The sequence below is a fragment of the Malurus melanocephalus genome, unplaced genomic scaffold, assembly GCF_030028575.1.
Source record: "Malurus melanocephalus ecotype Western Australia unplaced genomic scaffold, MMel_1.1 scaffold_688, whole genome shotgun sequence".
NCBI classification, from domain to species: Eukaryota; Metazoa; Chordata; class Aves; order Passeriformes; family Maluridae; genus Malurus; species Malurus melanocephalus.
Window position 1 is genome coordinate 176,881 of NW_026623920.1, and position 10,997 is coordinate 187,877.

General features: G+C 36.4%; 1 protein-coding gene across 2 annotated transcripts in view; it reads right to left on the reverse strand.

Annotated features, from left to right (window-relative positions):
• Positions 1-604: 604 nt before the first annotated feature.
• Positions 605-10,997, reverse strand: part of UBE2D3 (ubiquitin conjugating enzyme E2 D3) — a 22,014-nt gene continuing 11,621 nt past the window's right edge. Inside the window, exons 2-7 of one of the 2 annotated variants that reach the window (XM_057384124.1) lie at positions 8,067-8,130; positions 7,949-7,980; positions 5,404-5,481; positions 4,472-4,577; positions 3,089-3,182; positions 605-1,482 (exon numbers count right to left, since the gene is read on the reverse strand). In XM_057384124.1, coding sequence (XP_057240107.1) covers positions 1,437-1,482; positions 3,089-3,182; positions 4,472-4,577; positions 5,404-5,481; positions 7,949-7,980; positions 8,067-8,130 — 420 coding nt within the window. In that variant the 3' untranslated portion in view covers positions 605-1,436. Of the gene's footprint in view, positions 1,483-3,088; positions 3,183-4,471; positions 4,578-5,403; positions 5,482-7,948; positions 7,981-8,066; positions 8,131-10,997 lie in introns of those variants that run through there. The other variant, XM_057384125.1, reaches the window with a different exon arrangement.

Consider the following 10,997-nt stretch of genomic DNA (forward strand, 5'->3'; position numbering starts at 1 on the left):
CTTTATTCACGTTTAGTCACCTGACATGAAGAAAGTGTCTGTTGCATTAAAATAGTCATCAATGTAAATGGCAGCATGGCTGAACAAGTCGTTTTCAATGGTAACGAACATCCCACATAGTAAAGTCACTTCAACACAGCCTCATGACAATTCCCACATCAAAACAGTACTTTATTTTATAATTTTTCTGCCTCATCATTACCCCCACATTAAGATCTTTCAGTTGTCAAGTGTACAAGGTGAAGAAAAAGGTTCTCAGTCAGCAAACACAGGTGCATCAGGAAGTATCTCCACAATACACCACTTCAGRTCGGCTGGGTCCCAAGTCCATCCTTGAACGCTGGGCTCCCAGCACCAAGTGCAGCCCCTACTATGGCTGCACGACTATGTTAGCTTATTAATTCTGCATCCACCAGGCCGAGCAATGTGCCAACCTGCAACAGACTGAGCATTAGAACTGAAAATGGCAGAAGAGTCACTCTATTGAACTTTACATCATTATTTGATGTTAAACAATGAGGCAAATGCCAACAGTATATACAAAAACCAGCTTTGCTTTTACAAAAGATTTTGTTTCCCATATTGATTAATCCAGGCAGCTAACTCATTGGTTTATGCAACTTTATTGAAGAAAATAAATCAATTACTAGTAGAGCTATTAGTTGATCACTCATCCATTGACAACTTGCATCATTTATTCAGTGCTATATTAAACAGTGTTTTGGAAGACAGATTAACTAATAGCTCCAAGCCTCCTAACAAAATTTAAATGAATTACAAAAATGTTCTTAAACCCTATTTTGGAATACAAGGGATGTTTGACTTCCAATTTCCATTCTCTGTAAAACAAGAACTGGTCATTCCTTTATTGACATGCATAAGATACATCACATTTTCTGTTCTGCTGATGCTATAAATTCAGTACCAATTCTCCAGACACATCAGTTATGAGCAAAAGTATATAATAAAACCTCAGTTCTCTAACACTGGAAGGTTTGAAACAAGATGGATGCTGCTACAGCAATGTTACTTCTTTGATGGGAGAAAACTGAACATCCATCTCCCCTCCCCCCTTCAGGTGGTATCTTCAGTATCTGTTAGAGCAGTGAGGAATGTTTGTTTGCTTTTAATCTCATAACCAAGTTAGAATGAAGATATTGGCCACATAATACACATGCTCCATTAAAAAAAAATTCTGAATCTTGGGCAATTGTTCTTGTGTAACTACTTTACAGATTCTAAAAGCAGTTATTGTCCAAAGCTGGAAGAACTAAAGTCTTCTCAGATGAGCATGTGCATGAATGGAAGGAGGTAAACAAAAAAATAAAAAAGATGAGGTCTGATAGGGGAGCAGCCGGATAAGAAAATCAAAAAAGGAACAGTAATTTAAAGTTTATTCCAGCTATAATGCAGGTTATTCTGACTTTAAGGTAGCATCACATGGCATACTTCTGAGTCCATTCCCGAGATATTCTGTTGTACCTGCAAACAAAACCAGGAATGTAATTAATGCCAGCATGAAAATGACAATTTCCTAAACAGTTTATGATGGAGTATGATTTTATTTCCATCTCCCTATTCTCTTTACACTGCAAGAAGTCTCTTTCTGTACAAAGACAAACTGAAAAAACTGAACATTTCCCTCCCTAGACCACTCAGGATATTCTCTAGTTTTTAGGAAAAACTTTAAATTCAAGACAAGCAAATTTGCTAGAAATCTGTTGTGAAAAAATGACTGAAAGGGAAGGAATGGAGACTATCTGGGATGGAAGAAACAAGACAAGTATATTATTTAAATATTGCTCTTAGGTTAAGATTACAGTATATCTCATGCCATAAGTAAATATTATTTGGTTAATTATATCACAGGATACAAAATGTCAAATTTCCCACTTTAAAGAAAAACAACACTAAACATTTCATTGCACTGAATATTTGCTTTCCACACAAATGTACTGCTCAAACTTCTTAAAAAGGACATTAAAAGACTATTTAAAGTACACTACTTCCACAGGAACTGAGCTAACCATTAGTTTACACTTAACTCCATGCTTGTCAGTAAGAAGTTAATTTTCAACTATACAAGCAGARCATAATCCCCATACATCTCCTAGTTCATTTGTGGAAGACAAACACTGCTTATTAAAAATAGCTGAAATTTAGATTGTCCGAATTCACTCATGTCCATATATGAGGTCTCGCTACAAGGCACCACTTTGAACCAAATTCTGACAAAGTSTGGGTAAATACTTACCAGGACAAGTTGACAACCTGGCTCAGAACTCAGTAATTACTTCACACTAAGTTGTTTTTTTTTTTTTTGACCATGCAAGAGTAGTATCTGTGAGAAATAGTGACTAGCCAATACGTGACACACTAACCACAGATCAAGCTGTTAAACTTCCAGGTTCAGTAACTGGTGCATCCATTATCTGTTAGTTAATCCAGTGCCTTAGAGCATGCAGCACCCTAGTGCTGACAAATTTCCATTTTGTTAAATGCACCATCATTTGCAAATATTCTTACCCTACAGCATAGCGTATTTCTCTGTCCACTCTCTTGCTAACCTATTGTACCTAATTGGATAAATATATTTAGCATTAATATATACAAAACCCTCAAAATCTGCTTAATATAATTCTGCCTGTGCAAAATGTTAAAAATACGAAAGGAAAATAAAGGTGTTGCAACACAGCGGGGGAACAAAGTTTTGCAACTTATTTTCAAGGGGAGAACCAAAGGCCAAACTGCTGCTAAATGAAAGCATCAAAACAATAGAAAGTAGCTTTTCTTTATTATGAAGATCTAACTAGATTTACACATGGTAAGCAAAAAAATGGGCAATATATACATACTGCAAAATACTTCCACGCATGTGAGAAAAAGGTAAGTCTCCTTCACCCACARCTCCAAAGATGCTAAGATCCTCTGGTTTTAAATTATGCACCACCAAGAATAGTCACTTCTTTGACACACAAGTTTTCTCCATCTCAGATTTTCACCAAAGGCCATTGAACACAACGGCTGTGTGACAATGGACTCTCAGAAAGTCTCTAAAAACACCAGTCTTGTGCAATTCTGTACTTACTTGTCTCTGTCTGTTTTATAGATACGTGCAATCTCTGGCACTAGTGGGTCATCTGGATTTGGATCACATAACAGTGAACAAATGGATAAGAGAACTGTAAAAGAAAAAGCATTCTCAACAGCGAAACAGGAACARCAATCTCAGAAACAATGGAGCACAGATCTTTGTCAGCACAATATCAACACTATTTTCYCAATAAACAACCAAAATAAATTTGTAACTTACTCTTAAGTTAAAAGCCCAGACAAACTTAAAAGGTTGTAAGAACTGTATTTGCTTCCTATTTCCCAATACTTACAGCTGTCAGTACATACAAGATAACAGTAATGTTGTCCCCTGCACTATGATGTAATGTTGCAGCCAACAACAGCACATTGTGTACTCTGATGAACAGCACATCCATGGTTCTTATCACTACATAGAAAATCTTCACATTTAAGTTTTGATTTTTAAAATCAGACTGGATTCTTTATCTGTTGTGCATAAGGTGAGAATATCCTGGTCTGCACACATGTTGGAAAAAAACTCAAGAGCAACGCTGCTGTAGGCAACTAGGAGGACTTCTACTGTCACAGAAACTTTRCAAGAAAATAGTGAAGCATTAAAATGCAGGGAATCCACACTCAAATCACAAAGTGACTGTTCAGACAGACAAGAATTACAAGTTCTACAGACAAAAGGGCACTTTGATGGATCTTTTGAAGCCACAATGACCAGTGGCTTTGAGGCAAAGCAATTTGATCATCATRAAAATATTTGAGAATTATCTGTTATTTACTGTAGTAAAACCAGGAAAGTCACTAATCTTCTCTTGCAACACAACAATTTACCATGAAGCAGGGGTGGTAAACTTAGTTCATTAAGTAAGGTAATACAATGCCAGTGCACCATGGTAGAAAGCAACATATCAATAACAGGTTTATTCATCCACCACAGATAGGCCAATATAACTGAGCATGTAATTAGACTGAAAAAAAAAGTACGCAAATTTCATTATTAAAAACTGACTTTAAATTAATCTCTTATTTTATATGCAGATGTGTATTTACATGGGCMGATTCCAGCAAGCAGTTTCTCAGCCTTAGCTCAAATACACCACCACAGGCCTATTTCAATCCAAATACTGGCAAATACTCAGGGACCAAGCTAGCAAACTCTAAGAATATTGAAGCAAGTAAGTGGTCACCCAAGGTCTTAGCCACATAGCAGAAAGTGTCAGAAAAAAAAACAATACCATTAAAAATGCAGTTATCATCAAACTGGCAAAACAAGGCTTGAATGCAAAGGGAAAGGGACTAAAAGAGATGGGCAAGAACTTAACACAATCCAACCTAAAAGAACAGTATTCAACACAAGATGGAAGAACTCCTTCACAAAAGTTACCTTTAGAAATAGTTAAAGCAGGAGACCACTGTGATCTTAGAATATCAAGACAAATGCTGCCATTACTGTTTATATTTGGATGATAGATTCTTGTCGTAAATGCAACCTGCAACAAAAAAAACCAAAGAAACAGAGTGCATTTCAGACAATGACTGCACCCCTTCTTCTYAGTCACCTATCAGTCAATTCAATTTTCTCTAAAAGGATTAAGCAGTTAAACTGCATCAAATGCACCCAAGTCACAAGCTCTCAAGTCCTCCCAGTACCAGGCATTATTTCAAACAGAGAGGCCAAGTATGAGGCTTTTAATCCCAGCTGCCATATCATGGTGAAGACACTCAACAGAAGTGCCTGAATCACAGTAAGGCTGCTGTCACKGAGCTAAKGAACTTCAAACACTCCAAGGGTACACTTTCATATTGACTGAAAATCAGAAAACAAAGCTAATGGCTGTTAAGCYACCAAAAAAGAGCATATTTTGCAATTACTTCAAAGTTCTTAAAAAAAATTACCTCTTCACTTGAATTTAGGCACTTAGCAAGTTAATCTCCACCCATAGTGTCACATTTCCACAGACGAATCCAAATAGCTATACTAATACTTGACAGTCCCCTCAGCAAGAATTCTATTATACATAATATATAAATATTTATATGTTAATTTATAAACATAAAGCTAATGAGTTTTCCTATTTATTAAAGAAACCAAAAATGAACCCAAATATTTCAAGGCATTCAGAATTCATACACATGGATCTGCTCATAAAAAAATATGCTAACACACCCCTTCCTGTGATAGTAAGAATGGGACCCAGACATCCAATATATGCCTGAAAAGAAGTGAGAACTTGCCAATACAGAGGCTGACAACTTCTGCCCTGTACCCAATTCTTTAAAAAGCACTAACTTCACAAGTGAGACTGCAATACCTACCTTAGGTGGTTTGAATGGGTAGTCTGTGGGAAAGTGAATTGTCAAGAAGAATACACCACCCTGATATGGACTGTCGTTCTGTCAAAGCAAACAAATAATTCTCCTATTATCATCTTTAGGACTAAATATCACTGAAGATCTTATTTTTAAATAAATAAAAGGAGAGGAAATTTGTTTAAACAACCAAAATGTTTAATCCACCAATACATGTGAGACACAGTTAATATTCAATTCTTATTTCCTAAGGTAAGTAATACAGAACACATACCCATCACCTTCCATGTGGACTTCTCCAAGCTAATGCATCACAAAAAACAGCTTCTCTGACAGTCCACTCAGGACTACTTGGCAAAAGCATTCAAATGTTTCTGAGATAGCTCCAAAAAGTAACATTAACAGAGTGGGGGTCCCATTAGATTTAAAATCCTCCAGTTCTGTGTTTGGAGTCTTTTTGTTATAACCACCCGAGTTTAGAGTGGCCACAGACTACCATTCCCTCCTAAATTCTGTCCTTAGCTTCAGCCCTGAAGAAAACCTATGAATACACAGCTAGATCCTTGTTCCTNCCCAACAAAATAAACCAAACCACCCATCCTACCAGCACCACCAAACAAACAAAAAAACCATAATTCAAGTGAGTTTTTTCTCTCTTTCTGTATTAGAAATCCACTGTAATCTAGTATGAGAGTATTTTACACTTCCCTGATCCAAGGAAAGAATTACTGGGATAATTCATTCAGGTATCAACTGAAACCAGAAAAGCAACATGTGGAAGTAAAAGATGATAGTAAGCAGAAGAAAAAAACTGAGTGGCTAAATACGGATTGTTTAAGTTAGTAGTTATAAGAAGAAAGAAGCAAAAGCTTTTTCTCAAAATCAGAAGTAAACTTCTGCAACAGAGCTAGTAACTTCACTGTTTACCCTGAAAAAAGATTTTGCTTTTAATTCTGGAYTCAGGGCTGGGGAAAATAAATTTGAGGCATAAATACTTACACTTCTGCATTATTTGTAAATTGAACTCTCATATTAATTGCAAAAAACATTTCACCAATATAAGGAAATTACTACGTCTTAGTTAAATAGCAGAAAATTAAAATCTGCAACATAAGACAGGGGACTCAAACCCTCAACATGTGGGTTATACACTATCCTATCACTGATGTAATCTAGTGAGCAAGAGAGAACCTCTTGTATTTGGTCAACAAATACCATAYAAGGCCTTGAGGTGCCAAAAAATACCAACCCTTATACTGGACATATTGTGAAGATACATTTTAGCAATTACAGAAACTCCTCTTAGAATGTGTTAAACCAACACAACACCTGTTATACACCTATCTAAGAAAATCACAAGATCCTATTGCAGAGGTGGAAGACGAGACGATTGGTTCTACAGTCCCTGTCTGTTATTAAAGGCAGCAGCACAGCAGCACTTGAACTAACACCACACTTCTGTCAGGATACTGCCCAATCTGGAAACAGGAACACAGACCTTTTGACACCACAAAAACCACACGGGGAAAAAAGGAGCTGTACATTATTAGACCAGAAGGGAAAGCTAAAAATAATAATCCAAATTTAAATTCAAYGAATGCTTAATACCTTGTGACCATTCAGACACCAGCCACATAGAATCATCACACCCAGTGAAGTACAACACTCCTCTGCCATTTAAGCACRAATACAGCCACTGAACAAGTCCATCTTTTTGAGGYACCTACTTACAGTCAATGAGGACCAAGTACCTTGGGATGAAGAGACATTTTTCCAGTCCAGTTTTCCAGAACCTCTAACACCCATCTCCTAATAACACACTTGTAGCTATATATAAAGCCAGGGCCATTCAGAATCACTGATATTTAATTCCTCCTTTGTAGCCTCAACAAAGGTTTGTCTTCACAAGTTACAGAAGGTTTTGGTTTTTAAAATACAGATAACCAGCCCTAAGAACTCCAGCTGTCAAGTGCTTCCAGGTTATATTTTCAACCAAAGCAAACATCTGGCTTCCTTAATGAAGAGAAAGTCACATCCAAGTTTCAGATGCTAACTGAACATTTAACATGGATTTTTTTTTCTCCAGTCATAACTGAAATCTCACAGTTCAATTACTTTTTTCCCCCTTCTACTCCTTCAAGGATTCAAGATCCCAGCATTACAACACCAGAACAAATAAGGATTCYCTTCTAAGATCCACACAAAAACATCCCAACTAATTCCTGAGCTAGTACCAGCTCCTAGTACAAAGTTCATGCTAGATTCAAACTCCAAAAAAAGTTAAAATGCCAAGTTTCTAGATAATAAGTGATAATAGCTAACATTGCTCTAGAGATCATTTCAACTGAAATATATGTCCACATAAAAACATTGCAACAACAAAATAATTGGTGCATTTTTTCCCCTCCCTCATGTTCTTCTACTGTAATGAGAACCTCTAGAATTTAAGTCAGACAAGGGGAGTTAACAAAAGTAGACCAAAACCCCCAGAGTTTTCTCCTCAGTAGGAACTACTCATTTAATATTACATCACAAGAATTAGAATACTTACAGGTCCCATAATTGTGGCTTGCCAATGAAACACTACAAAAGAAAAACTCCGCATTATTATCTAGGCATGATATGCTTTGAGTCAGCAGAGCAAAACATAAAACTTAAGAGTTACTTACTGTCATCTCCAACAGGACCTGCTGAACACTGTGCTGGAGGATCACGGGCTAAGTCACTAAGTTCCTTTAAAGAAAACAAACAAATAAAAGAAAGTAATTTTAACTTCATGTCTAGCAGAAACCTCTAACAGTTTTTCCATATACAAACACAGAAGAATGTGCAACTCACAACTCTAAGAACCACTAGATCACTATCAAAAATGTCTACACCAGAAAAAAGGGGCACTGGCACCAGCTATGAAGAAGGTAAACAGCTATAGTGACTATGTTTTTCCAAATACATGCATGTCACTACTGTGAAAACACTGCTGCTGAAGAAAGAAGCAGTACACAAAGCCTTAAGCTGGCAAAGTCTAACCACTTTTCGATCAAGATTTTCAAGGACTCAGTCTTATCTACAGAAGCTGAAGTGGAAGGAGAGAAAACTGCTGATAAGTCTTCACACAACAGAAAGCACTATGTATGTGACACCTAACATCAGAACTCAGAACAGAATGAAAAACCCCACAGAAACTKGGTTTCACTTTACCACTATCTGCAGCAGGGATCTATCTTGTAAAGATCAAAACAGACAGGAAAATTCAAGACGCTGACAAGTGCTGTAATCAGGCAAAATATCTGTATTTCTTTTTAACCTTAAATCCATTTGAGACAATCATGCCTTGAAAGTTAAATATTACTGAGATGCTGAAACAATTCCCTCCATCCCTCATCACAGAGGGGGAGTGCTCTGTTGTGTGTTCTGTTGTTTCCCCACAACAGAAGCTTCAGATCGAGGATTCCTTGTAAAGTAACTGCTGTGACAAAACAAAGATGCTCTGCATTAAATCATTTTAATGCTTCTCAAGTCACTAATTTGGAAGTGTCTGAAAATTAAATTTACACTTTCAGTTGCAGCATGTAACAACCACCTTCTTTCTCCCCTGCTCTCCCCTTGAATATAAAAAGGGCTTCAAAAGCTTCTATAAATAAATCTGCACTTGTCAAGTATCTAAAAGYCATGAGAAAAGGCAAAATATTGAGCCCCTCTTCCATATAGTAACAGTTTCACACAAGTTTGGTTTTTTTCCTGCAGATCAATATAAGCCATTAAACCAAAAACTCTGTCAGACTTTTAAGAAACCCAGGCATACTTATTATGCTGGAAACATATGCATATTTGGACCAGACAACTAACTCTTGCCTGGGAAGACCATAATGTACGTTTTCTTAAGTTTCACAAATTCTGCACTTCCTAAAATTTACTAAGTATAAGCCAACACAAAATGAGGAACACAAAAAAAAAACCAAAAAACAAACAACTAATGTTCTCTGTAACACAAACACCTTGTTCTTTGGTAAGATGATAGCTCCTGGAAACACAGAAAGAGTAACAACACCTCAACATGTGCAAGACCATACACCAAAAAAACRYCCATCGCAAAYGAACAACCATCCCTCCCAYMAAACAACAAAACCACASCAACYCAAAACCCACACCAATTCYTTTCCCTCAAAAGATCAAGAAAATTTAGACCCAGATTTCCCTTCCCTACACGTTAATTCTGATGAACTTTCCAATTATTAATATTTCAGTTTTGCATTGGCATCAGACTGTTTTACAAAATGAAACTCTAGCAGTTTTGATAAGCAATGGCACAATGAAGTTAATACATAGTACAGCTCATTTCACTGCCTCTGTTTGTGAAGCGTGGGCAACAGTTCTTTCCAGACCATCACAGTAAATTAGCATTTAGCTACACTCTYCAGCTATTACGTGGGGGGAGAGGGGGGAAGAGGCCCGTGGTAGACTTATTTCTGCCATTTAGTATMATTTACTAGGTCCATATGTTGTTCATTACCCTCCAGAAAAATTTGTGACATTAGATTAGTGTTATCCATATAAGGGCAAGCAATAAATGTGACAGAAGCTTCTGACATAAAGATTTTTTTTTCATTTAACAAATACAGCAGGTTTTGTTAGTCAGGCTTATTTCTCATCAAAATCTATTTTCCAGTTCTAAGAATGGTCAGTCATTTCCAAAATCTGAGAGGAAAAAGATATCACATCCCTTAAAGTAAGCTGTAGTAATAGAATAAGCAGAAAAACACACGTTATTATTTTAATACATTATTATGGATGTAATTATTTATATCCTGTTTAAAAAAGAAATCACAGGGACTAAAAACTATGAAAAGTCTCTTCATGCCAGTTATGAAAATTGTAAAACTGAAGAACTTGCATGAAGACAAGAATGAGAAACGATCAGCATAAAGCACAGTGTCAGAGATATGTACATTAGATCACAGAGCTCTTCAAAAGGTACTACCATCTTCAGAGAAACAAGAATTCAGTACTGAAGATAAAATGAGGTATTTTACCACCTAGGAAAATTAGTAATTCAAYGTCAGTAATTCAACCAGGTAAAGCAACTGCAGATCTAAGACACGTATTAGATTTATTAAGTTCTAATGAAAAATTTGTGAAAAAAAACCTTTTGGTAATACTAAAAATAATTTAAAAGCTGAAACAAATGAGTTYCAGTATTCCAGACTCCAGTAATTGCTAAATGTATGCATTTAGAATTTCTAAGTGTATGCAGTTACTCCTTTTAACTACTTGAACTGTTTGAGATAAAGTAGAAGTGACCTTCATTAACAAAAGGACTAGTCTGGTTCAAAACAGTTCAGTAAAAAAAAAAAAAAAAAACCCAAAAAAAACCTAATTGTACTGATCAAAGCTGTTCAATATACAGATAATTTTGGGAACAAATGATACGCAGTGGACCTTTCACCCACAGAGCAAGTAATTCACCCACTAAATTTGGAAAAAAATTCTGAGGTGGCATACACTCTTGTATTTGCTTCTCTGGGGTACTGTCATCAGAAAAGTTTGTAGTAAAGCTGTTTGCTTCAGCGGAGTGTGAAGGGCTGTGGAAGAACATGGGCAAA